General features: G+C 48.5%; 1 protein-coding gene across 1 annotated transcript in view; it reads right to left on the reverse strand.

The window, feature by feature from the left end:
- The window catches only part of LOC140426772 (regulator of G-protein signaling 14-like), a 136,236-nt gene that overhangs the window by 16,746 nt on the left and 95,965 nt on the right, over nt 1–23,525 (reverse strand). Inside the window, exons 8-11 of the mRNA XM_072511927.1 lie at nt 21,905–22,020; nt 13,655–13,846; nt 8,165–8,241; nt 2,407–2,533 (exon numbers count right to left, since the gene is read on the reverse strand). Coding sequence (XP_072368028.1) covers nt 2,407–2,533; nt 8,165–8,241; nt 13,655–13,846; nt 21,905–22,020 — 512 coding nt within the window. The remainder of the gene's footprint in view (nt 1–2,406; nt 2,534–8,164; nt 8,242–13,654; nt 13,847–21,904; nt 22,021–23,525) is intronic.

Genomic DNA, 23,525 nt, shown 5'->3' on the forward strand with positions numbered 1-23,525 from the left:
ATACACTACACCTAGCTAGACACTAGAGGGAACACCAGAGACATGACAGTCAACCAATAGGTCAGTAAGATAGGACACGACCAATGGGCAGTTACGACACACACAGAGGTGACACTACCACAGGAGGGCATTACACCAACCCTTATAAAAGGACACATCACACATGCTCAGTCTCTTTCCAGTGGAGACTCTCAGTGAGTCCAGACACAGGGTTGATTGAACATCACTTCCACCACGTGGATTGTAGCAGATTGGTTCTTTAGTCTGAGTAGCCAGAGCAGGATTAACAGTAGCGTCGAATCCAAGTAGGAGAATTGTTAATAGTTTAATAAACGTGTGAAAGCTATCTCCAAGTCTGAACCTTCCTTTGTCAGAGTGCACATCAAGGAAGCAGCTTATGCTACGACAAGAGCATAACAAAACATGGTTTCAGGAGTGAACTGTTTCAATCCATATATATGTCATAGCCAGCTTTCTTATGGTTTTCTGAATTAATGTTGCAGTTTGACGATGAACATTTTGAGGCTTTCATTTAACAAGGTATGTGACAGCTGGACCCGTTCCAGGTTAGGTCAGAGATCACCTCTTACAGAAGGTAGGGTCCATACAGAATTATCAGCCTAGAATGATCTCCACAACTAGTTTTGATCATCTAGGTGCTGGGTGTGGGGGTGTTTGAAGAGGGACTTCACAGATTTGTTTTCCCAAATTGACCTGTTTTTTTTGTACTTGGATTTCCACGTCTCCCCGGGGATCATATGGCTACAGGTGGGATAAGGAGCAAGTGATGGCACCACAGCAAAGCAATTTGGATTCTCAGGTGTTGGCCACCCTGCCCTTTTGCACGTAGGCCCAGGCCGAGGTAAGGGTCCCATGCTCAGGATCATGGGTAACGGTGAATGAGCAAATTTTGATGGAGAGTCAGAACCTGAAGGGACAATACTGCTCACTCAGGGGTGTGTGGGGGTGGGGAGGGTGCATCATTCAGGAAGAGGCCTTGTCCGTCCTTAACTGTAAACGTAAGGCAGGCAATGGAAAACCACCTCATGTATTCTTTCCACTATTGTTCACTGAAATTGAAAAGGGATGGCTCCTTCAAGCAGGAGTAAAGCACAAAACCGTCAGACATGGAGTAAAGGACCTGACTCAGGCAGATCATTATTACTACCACAAGGTGCAACAATTGAGTGACTCAGGTCGGATGGAAATAGCCTTTTCTTGTCAGTTATTGTTCAAATTTTCATATCATTAAATATTTAGATTTTCAAATAAACAACAAGTTGGATCCAGACTGGTGGAGTTAGTCGACAAGGTGGAGTTTACCAACTAGCAGTGAGTTTCTGCCTAGATAGTTATCTTAAATGTAATTGATTTTCATTTATCGTTGAAAATCCTGTCAGCCATGCATGGTACAAATAAAACTGCTGATTGGAATTCTCCCTCCCTTCACGCCAGCGGGATTCTCCGGTCCCGCTGCAGTGAATGGAGTTTTGGATGAGCGCCAAATTCTCCGACCTCACTGGCAGTGGTGGCGGGGTGAACTTGGCATGAAGAATCCCGGTCAGAGATTTCAGTACCTGCGCTGATTAGTTCTACATCCAGGGGGTACTGTAGGATGGCAGTCTTCAACGTTTTTGAGGAGGAATATCTGCCAAGAGGCTGCTGAGATAAAGGACTTGAGCTTCAAAAGCACCACTTTCCCAATGGTTCAATGTCAAATGTCAGTTGTGATCTCAGTGCCTGTACTCGTGCCACTGACTCAGAAAGTCTTGGGTAGAAGGCCAACCCAGCAACTTGACCACATGATCAAGGTGGACACCCGGGGGGCAGCAGTGGTTAGCACTGCTGCCTCACGGCGCCGAGGTCCCAGGTTCGATCCCGGCCCCGGGTCACTGTCCATGTGGAGTTTGCACATTCTCCCCGTGTGTGCGTGGGTTTCGCCCCCCACAACCCAAAAGTGTGCAGGGTAGGTCGATTTGCCACACTAAATTGCCCCTTAATTGGAAAAAATGAATTGGTACTCTAAATTTTAAAAAAAGGTGGACACCCGAGTGCTATACTGAGGGAGGGCTGCACTGTCCAGTGTGCCTTTTGGATGGCATGTTAAACCAAGGTTCTGTCTGCCCTCTCAATTAGAAATAAGAGATCGCCTGACACCACTCAATGAAAGCAAGTTCCCCTGATTGTCTGAACCAGTATTTTGCTTTTAATCCGAACCTTTACCTCATTGCTGTTTCTGGGATCTTGCTGTGCACAAAGTGGCTGCCATGTTTTCTGCATTTCAGCATTGACTACACTTCAAAAATAATTCAAGAGCAGCAAAGCCCTTTTGGATGTCCCGGGAACACGCAAAAGGCTCGATAGAAATTAAGTTATTTTGTTCTGTTTTATTGTGTTGATACGTACAATTTTAGCCTCCACCTCCTTGGCATTTAAGTTATATTTGATCAGAAATGGCTGCAAAGCCTCGGACACAGTTTTGCCTGGTTTAGCCGTCACCCAAAGTTTCCGTTCTACTGGAACGAGTTCCAACCTGAAAGGGAATCAAAGTGAAAGAAGGTGAAATAATGAAGGTCAACACTCCACAACCCCCCTCACTGAAGCCAAGGTTTAACATTGCTCTCTTTCACCACAGCTTGGAAAACAAACTGCCGATCAAATTCATCAATCCCAACTGCCCAAGAAGGGAATACAAATCAGGGAAGAGGCACAACAGTCCCAACTCAAGCTAGTTGCCTGATAGCTTTGCCCCAGTTGGTAGCTCCCTTGCCTTTGGGTCTAAAGATTACAGACTCAAATCCCACTCTAGGTCTGAAGCAGAACAGTCTACTTTCACACTCCAAAACGAGTATTGACTGTCAGCGCTCCCCCTCCCTTTCAGATAAGTGACTGAACTGAGGCTATCCTCTTGGAAGGATGTAGAAAACCCAGTTATTCAATGAAGAGTTGGAGAGCTATCCCTGATATCCTGGCCAATATTCTCCCCCTCAATCAACATCATGTAAAAAATGGTTATTTGGTCATTAACACATTATTGCAGGGGGCACATTTCTCAGCCATATTTCCTATATTACAACAGTGACTACACTTCAAAAAGTACTTCATTGCTTGTAAAGTGCTTTGCGACATCCAGTGGGTGAGAAGGGTGATATATAAATGCAAGTCTTCCATCATTTTCTTTTTGACAGTGTGGTTCAGAGAATAGAGGAGTTCATGTTTTAACCACACATGCAGTTTTTGATTCTGAATGCATCTTCCTGAATATTGCTTTTCCTTCCCAAGATCTTCACACCAGAGTGGGACAGCCAATCCTCCGATCATGAGAACATTGGAAGGGCAAGGCAGACCTTTTCAAGAGGCAATAGTAGTGCAGGTTCCAGATCGCCGGAGGCTGAGGTCGCACATGAGTTACACTGCAGAGGACCGCCGATGAGGGCGGTGATGAGCCAGGCAACAGAAAATGGCTGATGAATGTACACACATTGGGAAACCTGCCAAAAAGCTTACATTCATCGTCTATCTTTATAATGGGGAGGAGCCTGGAACCCAACTTGGCAAAGCGCTTTGCCCATCTGTTCTAACAATGTACTGGTGGTCAACTCCATCAACACACTTGTGGACTCAACCATGATGGATTTCAGATGGTCGATATCGCAGCTTCATTTCAATACAAGGAGCTTCCACCAAAGGTCTGAGTGCCAGTGTGGAAGATCAGACTGCTGCCATCATGGTTGAGGTTATAGTGTGTAAAGCGGGTTATAGGGCCTGAAAGCAGCCTTGCAATCTGTCCTGCAACAGATTACAGGGTTGCTAAATCCCTACCCTGGAGGAGCAGCAGTGATTTCATGGAGCAAGAATCTACTGTCCTCTTTCGGGATGACAGTATTTGTAATCCTACATCTGCCACTCGACCAGTGCCCTTGCTTAATTGGCCTGTCAGGCGTCCAGCCCAGAGAACTGCCACAAGTGCCAAGGCGGTGCTTCTTTGCCCAGGGCTGATCCATGGCGTATTGCAAGGTCATCTGCAGCCTCCTCCACTGCTAGTCAGCAGCCTCACACCAGCCATGCTGCAACCACAATAAAGTAGCACTGTAGGAACAAGATAGGATAAGCAAAGGCAGAGGGAAGACAAACATTAAGGTCATGTATGAAGCTGATTAGTTTCATTTGGTATGGCATATGGCCTCTCACGAGGTTTGTGATGTCTCGCGAGATTCAATCGAACCTCGTGAGATGTCACGATCTGGATCACGCCCTCGCTGGGTGAGATCCAGATTGGCGGCTCATTTGAATGTGCATTCGCCGGATTTTTCCTGCACCAGGGACCTAACGTCCTCGCCAGCACCCTGTTTAGTGCTGGTCGACATAAATGTGGACCAGGCGTGACGGCACCTGGGTGGTTTCCCAGGCCATTGGAGACCACTGGGTAGTCGGATACAGGATAGGGTGGCACCTTGGCCCTCCTCCTAGCACCTGGGCACCTTGTCACTGCCTTCCTGGCACTATCAGAGTGCCCTTGTGGCACTTCCAGGCTGCCAGGGTACCACAGTGGCAGTGCCAGGGTGCACAGGTACCATGGTGGCGCTACCAAGGGTCATGGCCTGAGGCGAACCATGCCCATAAAAGAAGGGATGGGGGTGTATGAAGGGTGGGAAGGTGAAGGGCGGGAATGAAGGGGCCCCAGAATGGTTGGGGGCTGAAGGGTAGGGGTCCTGAAAGGGGAGGGGACCCGAAAGGGGGGGGTGGATGAGGAGCCGTGAAAAGGGGGACCCTCAGTGCCCCATAGCAGGGTGTCCTCTCTTGGGGGTTGGGGGAATAAATGTCCATGTCCACGGTGGGGGTGACATTGCCCGTGGGTGGAGGTGTGGGGGATGTTCAAGTTCAATTAGAGATCGGGGCACCTTTCAAAATGGCGGCCCGATCTCTGAGGAGGTGGTCTTGCTGCCGCGTTAGCTCCCCACTGTTGAAAAACTTTCGAAGTGTGGGTTAGACCAGGGAGAAGCTCTCCAAGGGCCAAGAAAATTATGAAAGGTGCGGTCTACTGGCCGCGTCCCGCTGAGGCGAGATGTGGTCGGTAGATTCCGGGAGAGGTCTTCTTCAGGATTCATGACGGCCGTTATGCCTCGCGATATCTAACTAGTTTCGCGAGACATCGCAATCTGGGTCCCGCAGGTTGTTGGCGGGATGCACTCTCGCATGCCTAAGTGAATTTTAAAAAACACTTAGCCATACTCGCGCAGGATCTAATAGGCACCCGGCACATATCAGCCTCACCAGCCGGGCGAAGCTCAATACTGGATCCCACAAACGGAGACTAGGCGAAACGGTACCTGGGATGTCTCCCAGGTGATGGGAGGTCCTCGGCTGGTCAGCCTCCATGCAGGTAGCACGCCTCTGTCCCCACCAGCACTCCCGAATTCTCCGACACTCCAAATATTGCCATCTCCAAACTCGGACCAACTGGTTACCCCCAAAATCTTCGACATTATATCAGCAAATCCTGTCCAAAATCATCCAATCTTGAACACGCCCAAAACATATGGACATGTTTCGCCTGCCTCACCGCAAACCACCCACACCTATCCTCCACCCCGGAAAGAACTGACTCATCCTGTTCACAGTCATGTGGGCCTTGTGTACTACTTTGAACTGGATGAGACTATGGGCGATTCAACTAAATGGGAACAAGTCCACAGCGTGTTTCCCAGTGCCAAGAAACAGATGGCTATACAACACCACTTACGTTAAATAAGGGGCCTCAGCAGGGAACGCGCAGCCAAGGTCACAAATAGCCTCATTTTGTACACCGGGGAGCTCCAAACCTGATGTGATCCCCAACTCCCTCCTAGCCCCAATGCATTATGGGAGGTGCACTCCTTCCCCGTCCCCCCTCCCCCCTCCAACACCCGCACAGGGCACCACCGGCCCAGTCATCAGCACACAGGAAATTCCAGCTTGGCACCCTGGCAGTGCCCCTGCCGGTAGGCAGTGTCACTTGGGCACTTTGCCAGTCCCAGGCTGGCACCCAGGTGGCACTTACAGGGTGCAAGGCTGGCATGTCTGGGTGCCTGGCTGGCAGTGCCAGGGTGCTCTGATGGCACCAGCAGCGCCAGAGCACGACCCTGCCCAAAGGACATGCACCTGGGAGACCCCAATGAATGCCATTCTGTCTGGTCCCCACCTCGCCCGAGATCTCCAAGGCGAAGGGGATAAATCCCAATGCCTCGGGTACCTGGGGAATCTGCACATTAATGTGAGACAAGCTGTTTCGCTTTAATATATAGGTTTGTAGAAAATGATCGCGGCCACAATCAGCGTTAGACCGCGCGAGATGTTGCGAACCGGGTAGATCCCGGGAGTGGGGTCTCCCGGCTTTTATTGGCCACTTGCACTGCGGCGAGCTGCTTTTCGGGCGCAGTGTGGCCTTTGGTTCGTGCCCTAAGTCTTGTGCATGACGAGGACGCATTAATCCTCCACAAAGTCTCACTCCACACTCCAGCCCCCAAAGCCTCATCCAGCTCTTCTTCCCTCTAATGCCTAACCTCCTGCACCAGAATACCCTCTCTCAACAGCTTCCCATATATATCCGAGACATGCCCTCTCCCATTTCCTCCTCGGACAGGAGTTTGTCCTGCAGTGCCGGGGGTGATAGTGCAGGAAATGAAGCCACCTCCTTACTCATGAAGTCCCAAACTCTGATTAGGTGGGGTTAAAAATTGCAAATGACCAGATTAGCTATCATTATCATTACCTCTGTTACTATTGATAACCCTTATGCATAAATCGTAATCAAGAATTGGCTTCAATAAATGACCTGTATTAATGACGCATACAAGTGATCGCAGACTTAAGTATATATTATCTCAAGGGCCCACATATTCACATAATTCTAGGGGTTTGGTATTGGTAAACTTTCAAAGAACTTTGGTCTACCAAGATATACGTTGCCGGTGATACCCACCGTGCTATTTAAAGTGGTCATAGCATCATAGAATCATCATAGCATCTCGAAAGTTCAGAAGGAGGCCATTTGGCCCATTGAGTCTGCACCAATCCTCTGAAAGAGCAACCTGCCCAGGGTTCACTCGCCCACCCTATCCCAATAACCCCTTGACCTTGCCTACACTTCTTTGTACATGAAGGGGCAATTTAGCATGGTCAATACACCTAACCTGCACATCTTCAGATAATGTTATTAACTTGGAAACTCCTGGGAACAGGACTTTTTATTTGAGGACCCAATCTATGTTCCTTTAATACCTAGAGATTTATTTTAGCTGAGATTCCCAGATAGGAATAAGCTCGAGGGAAAAAGCTTACCTTGCAAGGGTATCAAGACATCAAGAAAGCATTAAACAGATGCAGAATTGTAGAAAACAACAGGGAAAATCAAACAGCAAACAATATTTTAGTACTTGGTGATCACTTCAAATAACACAGTGGGTGTCACTGGCAAGGCCAGCATTTGTTCCCCATCCCTAATTGCTCTTAAACTGAGTACACCATTTCAATGGGTCAGTTAGGCGTCAACTATATTGCTGCAGACCTGGCGTCACATGTAGGCCAGTTCAGGTAAGGATAGCAGATTTCCTCCCCGAAAGGATATTTGCAGACTAAGTGAGTTTTTATAACAATCGATGATAGCTTCAAGATTGCCATCACTGACACTAGCTTACAATTCCAGAATTTGTTTTCTATGAAGTTTAAATTCCACGATCTACCATGGTGGGCTTTGAACCCTTGGGTCCAAAACATTAGCCTGAGCCCCCTGGATTACTAGTCCAGTGACATTACCACTATGTCTATTTCCCCATTTAGCTCATGTTTAGCTATCTGAGGTTAAGCGAGTGTATGGCTGGAGCATTGAACGCCAAAATGGCACACTGGTGTCAATCAGCATGCATCGCAATCTGCCTGTCCTGCAGGTTTCTGGCAGAGGTTAGTGCATGCAGAGTAAGCCTCACCTGGTACGTATGGCAATAGAACTGTGAGTGCTGCGGCTCAGGCTCCATTTTAGAACTGGAAGGATATATGTAGTGTCCAAAAAACAGATGTTCCCAAACCCAATTTCTCCACCCTCTCCAAGTCTCTGCAATCTTTCTGCTGACCACTTTGATTACTTCCAATATCTGATACTATTCAACTGATCTTCCGTAACACTTACTCAAACAGTATTTTCTTCTCCACGCGAACCTCCTGGTCACACAAGATCATACTATCTTGATCCAGCAAGAGGGACTTCTGAAATGTAAAATATGACCATAAACAACATGATTTAGAACATAGAACATACAGTGCAGAAGGAGGCCATTCGGCCCATTGAGTCTGCACCGACCCACTTAAACCCTCATTTCCACCCTACCCCGTAACCCAATAACCCCTCCAGAGGGGTACAACATCTGGTACAATAACTGGAGGAACAACATCTCATCCTCCGGTTAGGCACGCTACAGCCTTCCGGCCTGAATGTCAAATTCAACAACTTCAGCTGATCAGCTCTACCCCACCTTGACCCATTTGTTTTCATTTCATTTTCTGTTTTTTACCATTTCTTTCTTTCTTCATATATATTTAATTCCCCCCCTCCCCCGCCAATCTTATCCACCTTTCCTTCACCTTTCTCCTCATTGCTTCCCCCTTCCCCTCCCCCACATCTACAGTTCATCCTCTGATGTTAGTTTCTCTGCTGTTTGACCGTTCACATCTTTTGTTCTCTCTGGGGACTGCCATTAGCACTCTTTCCCCTTGGTTTCTGTGGCCATTAATACCCGGTTTCCCTGGGTTTCTGTGGCTATGACTCATCTTTCATTCTCACTCCACAGTATAAAAATTTCCCAGTTTCTCTGCCTGTTAGGTTTGACAAAGAGTCATCGGACTCGAAACGTTAGCTCTTTTCTCTCCCTACAGATGCTGCCAGACTTGCTGAGACTTTCCAGCATTTTCTGTTTCGTTTCAGATTCCAGCATCCGCAGTAATTTGCTTTTAACCCCTCTTAAGCTTTTTGGTCACGAAGGGCAATTTATCATAGCCAATCCACCTAACCTGCACATCTTTAGACTGTGGGAGGAAACCGGAGCACCTGGGGTAAACCCACGCAGACACAGGGGAATGTGCAGACTCCGCACAGACAGTGTCCCAGCGGGGAATCGAACCTGGGACCCTGACTTGTGCTACCGTGCTGTGTTTTGCACTCAGTAACATCAATATGAGCTCAGCTGCAGGCAGTTATTATTGAACTAATTTTATTTACACCTCCCCAACAGAGCAGACAGCAGAGGGGACAATATAACAAAATCCTCAGGTTTTGCAATATACTTTTACAAGTCAGACATACTTAGGTTTGGGACTCCCCTGTTGTCTCAATTGGTTTGTCCCAGTGGGGATAGATGAGACATAAAAACTAGGGCGGCTCAGGGATCAAACCCTGCTCTTGACTGAGTTAATTACTCTCACATGAGTTGATGGTTCATGGCAGTGGCATCTGTCTGGTGTTCACCAGGCTAAAAAATGATGGCAGGGGTGCGGGGGAGGGTACAATTGTTGCGGCATTGCTTCTGATTGCTAAAGAATAGTTCAGCTTCAGTAGAAAGTAGAGGACAGGGTGGAGGCTAGTCGTGTTCACTTTGCCCTCTGTATTGGAATGGCTTTCCAATATGGTTTGTCTGGACATACAAGGGTCAAGAACAGCGGTTCGATGGCAAACTCTACTCGGGGTGGGATTCTCCAACCCCCCACCGGGTCGGAGAATCCCCAGGGGGCAGCGCGAATCCCGCCCCACCGCCGCGATGCCGGCTGTCGTACTCTACGCCTCCGTTTTTCAGGCGGGAGCGGGGTTCACGCCACGCCGGTCGAGGGCCGTTGGCAGCGGCCCCTCCGGCAATTCTCCGGGCACCGATGGGCCGAGCGCCCGTCCGTTTTTGGCCAGTCCCACCGGCGTGGGTTACGTATGGTCCCATACGGCAGGACCTGGCAGGTAAGTCAGCTGGGGCGGTCCTCATGGGGGCGCGGGGGGATCCGACCAGTCTATGCACTTAGCACATGGTGAGGACCTGTGCTGTAAGACCATAAGATCATAAGACATAGGAGCGGAAGTAAGGCCATTCGGTCCATTGCGTCCACTCCACCATTCAATCATGGCTGATTTCAACTCCATTTACCCGCTCTCTCTCCATAGCCCTTAATTCCTCGAGAAATCAAGAATTTATCAACTTCTGTCTTAAAGACACTCAACGTCCCGGCCTCCACCACCCTCTGTGGCAATGAATTCCACAGACCCACCACTCACTGGCTGAAGAAATTTCTCCTCATCTCTGTTCTAAAGTGACTCCCTTTTATTCTAAGGCTGTGCCCCCGGGTCCTAGTCTCCCCTGCTAATGGAAACAACTTCCCTACGTCCACCCTATCTAAGCCATTCATTATCTTGTAAGTTTCTATTAGATCTCCCCTCAACCTCCTAAACTCCAATGAATATAATCCCAGGATCCTCAGATGTCATCGTATGTTCTGTATGAGCTGTAAGCTCTGTCCTTGTCGGAGGCTGCATCCCGAAAGAGCGGGAACTCTGATGCCCCCTGTCTTTATAGTGAGTGTGCTCTAACTGATGATTGGCTGCGGTGTTGTGTGTGTTGATTGGTCTTGCTGTGTGTCCGTCAGTGTGTGTGTATCTGCACCATGATATACTGGTGTATATCATGACAGTCACCTTCTGGGTGCTCCACCTCCCCCCTCCTCTGAACCTCCAACATGATGTAAAAAGAAGCGTTCCGAGGAGTCCAGGAGTGTTCCGAGGAGTCCAGCCCACCATTGTGAGGCCATAAGTGCCCACAAAGCACCCACTTTTCAATTTCCCATTTTCTAGACGAGTAAAATTATTTCCTCTGGTGGGGGGAATTATGCATAGGACTGGACCTTCAAGGAGTCATTTTTTGCCAGCAGGGCGAAGGGGCAAGGTGAGAATCACATAGGTGGGGAGCCTAAAGTCAGCAGTGCAATTTGAAACTGGTGCTGAGTTCAAACAGACTGTTTTCAACATTCCAAGGGTCTTAACACACAGTGTGGGAGTCATGAATTTACAGAGGAGGTATAAATGCCCTTTCGGGGCACATAGATTAGTTTGTTCCATGATTTGAAGTTATTTAATTCCCCAGCCCTTTAAAAATTAAACAATTAGGCTAAACTGTCAGTTGGAATAAGAAAAAACCCGCCATTAAACAAGCTGGTGTAGCTTTACAATAAAATTACCATCCTGTACCGCAGTGTCAATTGATTTTTTTTCAAAGGCCGTTATTACAGTTGAGTCCATACTTGGCTACACCTCAAAATTTCCAAAATCAATTATCTCAGTGGGAGGTCTGAGTTCACAGTTTGATTGGCAGTTTTGAGAGGTTATTAAAGGATTTTGTGGCTTTGATGTGGTTACTGAATAGGAGTTTGTTTATTTTTATAACAGATTGACCATTTGAAGGGATTTATAATACTTGAAATAGGTTTCATGAAGATTTATTTCTGTATCAAGTGTGTATGAGTGAGAGCTCCCTTATAGTGTTGAGATTTTGTTTCTATCTCCTCATAGCCCCTGAGGTCTGCCCAAAGTGGATATTTGGTGAGTGGATATAAAGATGGCACAGAGAAATGATGTGGCACATACATGGCACAGAAGAGGCATGGAGTTATGCGGGGGTTAGGAGATGCTGTAGTGGTATGAGGTGCCATGTGGTTATAAAGTGGCATGTGATATGAGGTGGCAAGGGGGTATGAGGAGGGTATGAGGTGGCATGGGGGCTGGATGGAGATGTGAGATGAGGGATGGAGGCCCTAACAACCTTTTAGAAAATTGTGTCAAAGTCTCAGAGAATTGAGGGCAACTCTCCAACAATCCCCCATCAGCACTCATCCACCTGTGGCTGTCTCTAGCGGTGAATGGTCCGACTCAATCATGTCCCTGCCCAACTGGTGCAAACATTGTGAAGGGATCATTTCCATGGTTACAGGTCTGCCAATTTGAGAGAGTGCCAACCTTGAGCTTTCCACCTCCATGGTGAAAAAAGGCCCATAATTGGAGCTAGATCATTAGGGAATGAAATGAGGGAGCATTCTCTCACCCAATGGATAGTGGAATCATGGAATTGCCCCTCCCAGAAGGTTGTGGATGTCAGTGGTCAATTCAAACTATCCAAACTGAGGTTGACAGATTTTCATTTGAAGTTCAAGATCATGACGGTACAGCCTTAAGGGACTGAATGGCCTCCTGTTGTTCCTGTCACGAGCTTTCTCCATAATACACACCGACGTAACACATGAAACCCTCGTGATAGAGAACAGGTAGCGATGGATTAAAGTCACGTGAAACTTGGTTAAACGCAAAAAAAATACCATGTGGTGATAAAACTCTCCTGACTTCACAAAATCACTGTTTTTTTAACCTTCAAAACTGCTTTTACTTCCTGAGGTAGTGCAAACTAAGATTGCAACTTCCTCCATCCTCGATGCCTCGTGTTCACTTCACTATGAAGTGAAAGTATTGTGTTAAACCAAGACAAAGTTGCAGAACCCGTCCGAACAGTCTGGATTTATGTAACATTTACAGCACTGAAACACACCATTCAATCCAACTTCTCTGTGCCAGTTTTTATGCTTCACACAAACCACCCATTTTACTCCATTTAACCCCTCCTTTCTCCCACATCTAATTACCTAACTTCCCCGTCAATGTGTCTTTGCGTCACATGTCAACTAGTGACTTCCACATTCGAGCCACTCTGCTTAAGCTGTTAAACGTTATGATTTCCAGACTCTAACTAAATAGTGAAAGTTACTGATTGAATGTAAAAACCATACAGGTGGGAGTAGTAGAGCCAAATAATTCAGGCTCTGTCACAACCTGTTAGTATTATTATTGTAAAAATAAAGATAGATTTTTAATAGAGGATGTTATAATTTAACCTCCACATGAATTCAATCAATGCATTGTTTTTAACATAATTTGATACACTATATGAACTCCACTCAGGTAGGAACTTGCAGTGTCTTCCAGTAAAGATACCCTGAATAGCCTGCAAAGGCAATTGTTTCTCTTTCCTGAGAAAGTCTTTATTAAAACAACAAAGGCATTTCACAAGAGAGCAAATGTGACACCGCAAGCCACTTCAGGAGAGATTAGGGCGGGTGACCAAAATTTTGGTTAGAGATGTAGTTGTTGGCGTTAAAACGATGGGCTTTAAGGAACATCTTAATTGAGGTGAGTGTTCGAGTTAGGTGGAGAGGTTTAGGAAGAGATCTTCGGGCTTAGACAGCTTAAGGCAAGGATATCAATGTTGGGGGCAATTAGAATTGGTTAGCTCAAGAGGTCAGAATTGGAGGGATGCAGATATCTTGAAGAGTTGTGGGGCTGGAGGATGAGAATTTTAAGTTTGAGGCTTTGAAGAAAGGGCAAATAAAGAGAGTTGACGTACAGCTTAGCCATGATCTAAAAGTATTATGGAACAGGCTGGAGCGGCTGCTTGGCCTGCAGCTGATCTACTGCTGTTTCAATGAATTGATCCAGGGCACTCTGCTGTATATGAAGTTGAGAACAGATAATAGCGTACCCATGAGACCAGCGGGAAAAGCTACCTTGAAGTCAAATCGTTTGCTAAAATGTGAAACACCAGCTTACCTTCTCACTTCCAGCCATGTAGACACTCGTGGCAGCAAGAGGAATCCCATGTCTTTCACATATGTTAGCCAGTAACTCTCGGATGGTCAAGCCAGGCCGAATCATTACTAAAGACGCCGTTTTGTCGGGGAGGTAAACACAGCAGTATCTCACTTTCTTTTCCTTTTCTATCTCCGGGCTCGGCCTCTCACTCTGCAACCAAGGGCAACACAGTAAAACACCATCACATTACATCTGACTGTAGTTTTCTACACGGGCAGCACGGTAGCACAATTGGATAGCAGCTGTGGCTTCACAGCACCAGGGTCCCAGGTTTGATTCCCCCCTGGGTCACTGTCTGTGCGGAGTCTGCACGTTCTCCACATGTCTGCGTGGGTTTCCTCCGGGTGCTCCAGTTTCCTCCCACAGTCCAAAGAAGTGCAGGTTAGGTGGATTGGCCATGATAAATTGACCTTAGTGACCAAAAAAGGTTAGGAGGTGTTATTGGGTCATGGGGATAGGGTGGAAGTGAGGGCTTAAGTGGGTCGGTGCAGACTCGATGGGCCGAATGCATTGTATGTTCTATGTTCTTTCTGATCATCCATATTTGGAAACCCTTCATTGCTAATGAAAAGTCCACACCTATCTGTAGGGCCCCCTCCCGATCTCTAAAACCTCCACAAATCCTACAAGCCTCTAACCCTGGACTCTTATGCAGCGGCCACTGACTTCGATCCAGGAGTGGTGACCAGGCCTTTAGTCAGCTAGGCCCTAAATTTTAGAATTGTCTCTGTAAATCTTCCCTTCTCTAATCTCCTTTAAGATCCTCATTAAAAGTTAACTATGTCTGATTTAGTTAGCCCTTCTAATGTCTCCTTTTGTGGCTAGGTGTCAGATTGTGACTGCGTGTTAAGGGTGCTATATATATATATATGTATGTAAATGCAAGTTGGCTTTGCTCTTGTTTCTGTTTGCTCACTAGGTTTCCCCTAGCCGAGGAAATTTTTTTCCTCTTTTGTCGCCGGCGCTGACACAATTGATTGAATGGCCTTTTTCCGTGCTGTAACCTTTCTATGGTTCTATGGCAGGTAATGCACACTTTCTCCCTGAAGGGGAACCCTCATTTACCCAAGTCGCGAGGGCCTAGGCACAAATTGGCAGAGCCAAGTATTAGGGATACTCCGTCAGGCCCAAGCATCAGCCTGATACTGTGCAGCTTATCAGAGTTTTTGTTTTCTTCTCCATTTAGGGACACCCTTCCCACTGGAGCATTGACCTGTGGGGTTACCTGGGAAAGAATTTTTTAAAATCCCACCAGAATTCAACAGAAAATCTAAACTTGCTGATTAATTGTTAGCGCCATCACGATGGACTGAAGACATGGTTCAGGTATCAGATGAATGAATCTTTTGTTACAGACTGTGGTGGTTACCACTGATCTATATATTGGAAATATAGGATGTTGATATAGGTGCTTTATGGTAAGGCCCCTGTACTACAGGTACGGGGGTAGATCCCTGCCTGCTGATTCCGCCCAGTAGGCGGAGTATAAATATGTGTGCTCCCAGTACAGCAGCCATTTCGTCAGCTGCTGTGGGAGGCCACACATCTCAGTGTAATAAAGCCTCGATTACATCCTACTCTCGTCTTTGAGTAATTGATCGTGCATCAATTTAGTACACTGAGTTTTTCAGAAGATGGGCCTCCGCATCAAGCCGGATCGCCTGCAGCTGCATCCGCAAGCAGACAACGCCAAAAAGGACTTTGAACTGTTTCGAAGCGTACATCGGGTCTGCGCCAGACAAAATTCCAGAAGCTTCAGATCCTTTACATGCGGCTGAGCTCCAACATCTTTCCACTTGTCCAGGACGCGCCGACCTATGCAGAGGCCATGGCGCTACTGAAGGAAAACTATGCTCAGCGGACTAACACACTCTACGCCAGGCACCTCCTCTCCACGCGGCGTCAACGTCCCGGTGAGTCGGTGGAAGATTTCTGGCGAGCCCTGCTCCCCCTAGTTAGAGACTGTGACTGTCAGGCCATTTCGGCCATGGAACACTCGAATTTGCTGATGAGAGACGCATTTGTTACGGGCATAGAGTCTGACTACATCCGCCAGCGCCTCTTAGAGGGGGCCACGCTCGGCCTCGCGGCGACCAAAAAACTAGCGCTTTCACTTACGGTCGCATCATGCAACATTCAGCCTATGCTCCTGACCGCACGGCCCACCCCCACCCCCCTGTGCATTGTGGACTCCGCAGACGGCCGCCCCATCGTGGACCGCATCAGCGACCGCCCTCAGCCAATCCCACGCCTGTGCCGCGCGGCAGCCATGCAACCCCGGGGGGCTCAAATGCTACTTCTGTGGGCAGTCAAAACACCCCCAACAGTGCTACCCGGCGTGGAGCACCCTCTGCAAGGCCTGTGGCAAGAAGGGACATTTCGCTGCAGTGTGCCAGGCCCGTTCAATCGCCGCTATTGTCCCGGCACCCCCCACGTGCAGCCAGTGGGCGCCGGCATCTTCCCCTCCGAGGACCACGTGCAGCCAGTGGACGTTGCCATCATGCCCGACTCGCAACACGTGCGGCCCTTGGGCACCGCCATCTTGTTCCTCCCAGGACCAACGGGCACCGCCATCTTGCTTCCACCAGGACACGTGCGGCCTGTGGGCGCCGCCACCTTACCCGACTCCATGCCGGTCGGGCACCTCATCCGGCCTCACATCGCCTGCAACCGCCAACGACCAGTCGCGTCTCGCCTCGGTCACGATTGACCAGTCTCGACCACACAACCGCGCGACTGCTTCAACTAAAGTGAAGGTCAACGGGCACAAGATCTCCTGCTTGCTGGACTCTGGGAGCACTGAGAGCTTCATTCACCCCGATACGGTAAGACGCTTTTCCCTCTCGGTACACCCCGCTAACCAGAGAATGTCCTTGGCCTCTGGGTCCCACTCCGTGGCGATCCGGGGGTACTGCATCACCACTCTTACTGTCCAGGGCATGGAGTTCACCGGCTTCCGCCTCTACGTCCTCCTCAACCTCTGCGCTGCCTTGCTACTCGGCCTGGACTTCCAGTGCAACCTCCAGAGCCTAACCCTGAAATTCGCCGGGCCCCTACCCACCCACCCCCCCCATCCCCGTACTGTGTGTGGCCTTGCGACCCTTAAGGTTGACCCACCTTCCCTTTTTGCAAACTTAACCCCGGATTGCAAACCCTTCGCCACCAGGAGCAGACGGTACAGTGCCCTGGACAGGACCTTCATCAAGTCTGAAGTCCAGCGGCTGCTTCGGGAAGGCGTCATCGAGGCCCCTGGAAAGCCCAAGTGGTGGTGGTCAAAACTGGGGAGAAAAACAGGATGGTCGTTGACGACAGTCAGACCATCAATCGGTACACATAGCTCGACACGTACCCCCTCCCACGCATATCTGATATGGTCAATCAGATTGCACAGTACCTGGTCTTCTCGACAGTAGACCTGAAATCTGCCGACCACCAGCTCCCCATCCGCAAGGCGGACCGCCCATACACTGCGTTCGAGGCAGACCTTTACCACTTCTTAGGGCTTCCTTCGGCGTCACCAACGGGGTCTCCAACGGGAGATGGACCGAATGGTTGACCGGTGCGGGCTGCGGACCACTTTCCCGTACCTGGACAATGTCACCATCTGCAGCCACGATCAGCAGGACTATGACGCCAACCTTGCCAAATTTCTCCACACTGCCACTCTCCTTAACCTCACATACAACAAGGAGAAGTGCGTGTTCAGCACGAACCGCTTAGCCATCCTCGGCTATGTGGTCCAGAACGGAGTTCTGGGGCCCGACCCCGATCGCATGCGCCCCCTCATGGAACTGCCCCTCCCCCACTGGCCCAATGCCCTCAAACGTTGCATGGGGTTCTTTTTGCATTACGCCCAGTGGGTCCCAAACTATGCGGACAAGGCCCGCCCACTCATTCAATCCACTGTTTTTCCTCTGATGGCCGAGGCTCACCAGGCCTTTAATCGTATCAAGGCCGACATCGCCAAGGCCACGATGCACGCGATCGACGAGACGCTCCCCTTCCAAGTCGAGAGCGATGCATCAGACGTCGCTCTGGCCACCACCTTCAACCAGGCAGGCAGGCCCGTGGCATTCTTATCCCGCACCCTTCATGCCTCTGTAATCCGGCACACCTCCGTCGAAAAAGAGGCCCAGGCCATCATTGAAGCTGTGCGGCATTGGAGGCATTACCTGGCCAGCAGGAGATTCACTCTCCTCACTGACCAACGGTTGGTTGCCTTCATGTTTAATAACACACAGCGGGGCAAGATCAAAAACGATAAAATCTTGAGGTGGAGGATCGAGCTCTCCACCTACAACTACGAGATTTTGTATCGCCCCGGTAAGCTCAACTAGCCCCCCGATGCCCTATCCCGAGGTACATGGCCCAGCACACAAGTGGACTGACTCGTGACGACAACCTCTGTCACCCAGGGATCACACATTTTTACCATTTCATCAAGGCCCGCAACCTGCCCTACTCCATCGAGGAAGTCAGGGCGATCACCAGAGACTGCCAGGTCTGCGCGGAGTGTAAACCGCACTTCTACCGGCCAGACCGTGCGCGCCTGGTGAAGGCCTCCTGCCCCTTTGAATGCCTCAGCATGGACTTCAAAGGGCCCCTCTCCTCCACCGACAGCAACACGTACTTTGTCAGTGTGGTCGGTGAATATTCCCGATTCCCCTTTGCCGTCGAATGCCCCGACATGACGTCTGCCACCGTCATCAAAGCCCTCAACACCATCTTCGCTCTGTTTGGCTTCCCCGCCTACGTCCACAGCGACCGGGGATCCTCATTCATGAGCGATGAGCTGTGCCAGTACCTGCTCAACAGAGGCATTTCCTCGAGCAGGACGACCAGCTCCAGCCCCAGGGGTAACAGGCAGGTGGAGAGGGAGAATGGGACGGTCTGGAGGGCCATCCAGCTGGCCATACGGTCCAGAAATCACCCGTCTTCCCGCTGGCAGGAGGTCCACCCCGACGCACTTCACTCCATTCTGTCGCTCCTGCGCACCGCGACTAATGAAACCCCCCATGAACGTCTCTTTGCCTTCCCTGGGAAGTCCACCTCCGGGGTTTCACTCCCGACATGGCTGGCAGCTCCAGGACCCGTTCTCCTCCGTAGACATGTTTGACTCCACAAGGCAGACCCGTTGGTTGAGAGGGTACAGATACGTCACGCCAACCCGCAGTACGCCTACGTAGCGTACCCCGACGGCCGCCAAGACACAGTCTCCCTCCGGGACCTGGCTCCAGCTGGTTCCACTCACCCCCCCCACCCCTGCCCCGGGGGCGCCACCCTCCCCTCCTCCGGCACACCCCACCGCAGCACCCGCTCCGGGACAATCCGTCCTCCCTTGCACACACCCGGGGATGAAGAGGATTTCGACATGCTCCCAGAGTCACCGAAGACCAAGCCGCCGCCGGAGTCGCCACCAGCACTGCGGCGCTCTCAATGGCAGATCAAGGCACCTGACCGCCTGAATTTGTTATATTATCTGTACTTTTAAAACACAACTTTCTGTATATAGTTCTCCCCCCCCTGCCGGACTCATTTTTTTTAACAAGGGGTGAATGTGGCAGTCACCACTGATGTATATATTGTATATATAGAATGTTGATATAGGTGCTTTACGGTAAGGTCCCTGTACTACAGGTACGGGGGTAGATCCCTGCCTGCTGGTTCCGCCCAGTAGGCAGAGTATAAATATGTGTGCTCCCAGTACAGCAGCCATTTCATCAGCTGCTGTGGGAGGCCACACATCTCAGTGTCGTAAAGCCTCAATTACATTCTGCTGTCTTCTTTGTGTAATTGATCATGCATCACAAACTCACAATACATTAACATGTGTTTTCACACCCTGCCCCAAGGCAATGCCTTCTCGTGGCTGGCTTGCATCCAAAACCTCAGAGCTTCTTCATCAGCTGCGTGGCTGACAGCAGCCATCAAGATGGTGGAAGATCTGACACAGGATTTGAAGTTACCTCAGTAAACTTTAAATTGTAACTGTGAAAACCAATGTCACAAACCAGATTTAGCTCTCAGCAACCGAACACAATCTACTGTTCAACACATTACACTGTCTCCTTTCCCGCAGAAAATAAACCTCAAGATCAGAAGGTAGATGTAGAGAAAGAAAGCCATTGAACCCAACTTATTTTGTAGTCTTCCCACCGCGACATCAAACTGGGTCGAATTGATTCAAAAGCTTTTACCCACCAACCTTTGCAAGCACTAACCACTTGTTTTAGTGAAGAAGGGCCTCCCCAGAAACATTCAAATTAAGGGAAGAATGGGGGGGGGATCAAAAAGTAATCCTTCTGCCCTATTTATTGCTGTACACCATGGTTAAGAAAGCATTTAAGAGAGTCCTGTCCATTCATGGACAACTTGAACAATCTTCCAATCCAATTCCTGACAATGAGCATTGACATGTTATTCAGCCAAGGCCACTGCTGTAACTAAATACTGCAGGGAAACACTGTTGAATATTTCCTTTCCAGCTCCTGGAGCATTGAGCCGTAGCTCTACAACATTGCTCCAGCTGAGATTAGCTACCTCAGCAGAGGCGGGAGGTGTAAAGTGGGGCCTTTCTGTTCTCTACTGCGGGTTGAAGTCGATTGATAAAATATTCAGAGGAAACATGAGAAACCTTTTTTTAGATGCTGAGCGTTTAGGTTTTGGAATGCACTGCTGGATAGGGCAGTGGAACCAAGTTCAATAATAGCTTTCGAAAGAAAATTGGACAAAAATGTGAAGAAGAAAACATTGCAGAGATATGGCGAAATAGCCAGGGAGCTGAATTAACTAGATTGTTCTTCAAAAAGGGCTGTCACAGATTTAATGGTCTGAATGGCCTCATGTACTGCAGCATTCTATGATTCTGTGACATGTCAACAGGAAATCTGTATTTTGGTGATAAATGGTTGGATTAACGACAACCAAATGACCTTTGATAAAAAAACTGAAGAAGTCTTTCACAGGTTTGACATACTGGTTAATCAATAGATAATTAAATGTGACGAGCAACTAGCACTGTTTTACTTAAGAACACAAGAATTAGGAGCAGGGATAGCCAATTCAGCCCCTCGAACCTGCTTCACCATCCAATATGATGATGGCTGATCTCATCTTGGCCTCACCTCCACCTTCCTGTTCGCTACTCGTTAAAAACCTATCTATCTCCTCCTTAAATTTGTTTAGTGTTCTGGCATCCACTGCACTCTGTGGTAGAGAATTCCACAGATTCATGACTCTTTGAGTGAAGCAATTCCTCCTCATTTCTGTTTTAAATCTGCCAGCCCTGAGCCTAGAACTATGGCTTCTCATTCTAGAATGTCCCAATAGGGGTAGTACAACAGCACAGTGGTTAGCACTGCTGCTTCACAGTGCCAGGGAACCCTGCGGGGTCAATTCTGACCTTGGGTGACTGTCTGTGTGGAGTTTGCACTTTCTCCCATTCTTTGCAAGGGTTTTCCTCCAGGTGCTCCAGTTTCCTACTGCAGTCCAAAGATGTGCAGGTTATGTGGATTGGCCATACTAAATTGCCCCTTAGTGTCCAATGATGTGCAGGTTAGGTGGGGTTGTGGGGATAGGTTAGGGCAGTGGGCCTAGGTGGGTGTGCTCTTTTGGATGGTCGGTGCAGACCCGATGGGTTAAATGGCCTGTATGAAAACCCTGAATGTGATTCTATGGATTCTAAGGGGAAATACCTGCTCTGTGTCTACCCAATCCCTTTGAGCATCTTATATACCTCAACTCCGCACAACTGGGAGATTAATATCTTACATAAAAGGCAATATATATCCATAAAGAAAAAAACAATAACATTTGGAAATGATTAGTACTGGTCCGAACCAGAGTTCCATTTCAAAGTATACAAGGCCAGTTCAGATTAGCATCTGACCGCTATAATGAGAGGCCAAATCCCAGACATTCATTTCTCTCGACTGCTGGTTGAACTGCTGAGGGGACAGGGAATTTGCTGAGTAAGGATAGCATGCAGCAAATTGGCTGCAAGGTTCAGCTCTGCACAACTATAGAGCCAGCATCTCACATAGTTGGCTGCTCTGTTCTTCCTTGGCTACTCCCAGTCCAACTGGCCCAGATTGCTGATTGCAGCCAAAGTGGAAGCTCCAGCCCATGATTTCTAACATATGCTATACATTTGTGTAGTTTGAATGGGTAACCTCGATCATGGATTCCATTTTCCCCCCTCTATCATACCTCGGTTCTGGCTTGCAGAGAGCTGAGGAAACCCAGTTCCACGCTAGCTGTTGAATAGACAGACCCCTGGGACTCACAGCGAGATAGGGAGAAGCCATTGCTTTCCACAAAGTCCCCTAAAAAGAGAGATAGAATTGTTAGTCACATTGCAAAATGTTTCAGTATGACCGAGATCAAGTAATGAAAAGCATCAATTGACTTCCCTGATACGTGAGTGGGTAAAGCCACCATCTATTTGGTATTAAGTTACATAGACCACAAGATGGATCCATCCTTGGTCTGTAATAAACTAGATAATCTCAACTTCAACAAACTAGATAACCTCCACAAACCTCCATTCAATCTCCCACCACCACCAATGAACAGTAACAGCAGTGTGTGCCATCTACATGATGCACTGCAAGAACTCGCCAGGGTTCCATAGGCAGCCACGACCACTACCATCTAGAAGGACAAAGTTGGCAGACCCCTGGGAACAGCATCACCTGGAACTTTTCCTCTAATTCACTCACCATCCTGACTTGGAAATTTATCGCTGTTCCTCCACTGTTGCTGGGTCAAAACCCTGGAACACCCTCCCTAACAGCAATGTGTATCTCAGGGACAGCGGCAGCTCACTACCACCTCCTCATGGGCAATTAGAGCTGGGAAATAAGTGCTTGCCCAGCCAGTGACACTCACATCCCGTAAATGAATTTTAAAACAGCTAAGATAGCTGATTGGTAGACGAGCAAATTACTCCCGGTTACGGCTTTGTGGAGGGGTTAGATGAGGAAAAGTTCAGTCTGGACTATGGTCCTCACCACACTTAAATAGCATTCCAGATGCACACCACAAAAGGTTGCAGCCGAAGGCCGGTCTTTAAGTTGAGCTCCTGGTGCCCAGTTGGGATATATGGAAATGCACTCCAGTGCGAGATGGTCTTTTCAACGGATGAGGGAAAAGGAAAAAAGAGGAAAGGATTGGCATTCATCCAGTACCTTCCATGACTTCAGGGTGTCCCAAACCACTTTGCAACCAATGAAGTACTTTTGAGATTATAGTCACTGTTGTAATACGGTAAACACAGCTACCAATTAACACAAAGCAGGAGCACATAAAGAGTAATGAGAGGCTGATCAGTTTTATTCCTGTTGGTTGAGGAATATATATTGGTCCAGGATACCAGGAAAGGTTCCTCTGATCACCTTCGAATAGATTTTTAGCTTCACCTGTGAGGGTAGACGGGGCCTCAATTTAATTGTTAATCTGAAAGGTAGCACCTCCAATAGTGCAGCACTTCCTCTGCATTGAACTGGGCGGTTAGCCTAGGTTGTGTGTTCAGTTCTCAGGCGAGGAGCTAAAACCACAAGCTTCTGACTCAGCGGTAAGTGTGCCGTGAGCTGAGCGATTGCCGACACTGAACAGATTGGGAGATGGGGGATGGCACTAAAAACTTTAGGTTGTCATTCTAAGCATTGAGAATATTCAGAACTTGAAAATCACAGACAAAAATACAAAACACATAAAAGCTGGAAACGTTCATTCAGATAAATATACTGGGCAGGGTGGGAGGAGGGACAACATCACACAAAAGCAGAACATTGCAGATACTGGAAATCTGATATAAAGACAGAAAATG

This window comes from Scyliorhinus torazame, chromosome 7, assembly GCF_047496885.1.
Source record: "Scyliorhinus torazame isolate Kashiwa2021f chromosome 7, sScyTor2.1, whole genome shotgun sequence".
Lineage (NCBI taxonomy): Eukaryota > Metazoa > Chordata > Chondrichthyes > Carcharhiniformes > Scyliorhinidae > Scyliorhinus > Scyliorhinus torazame.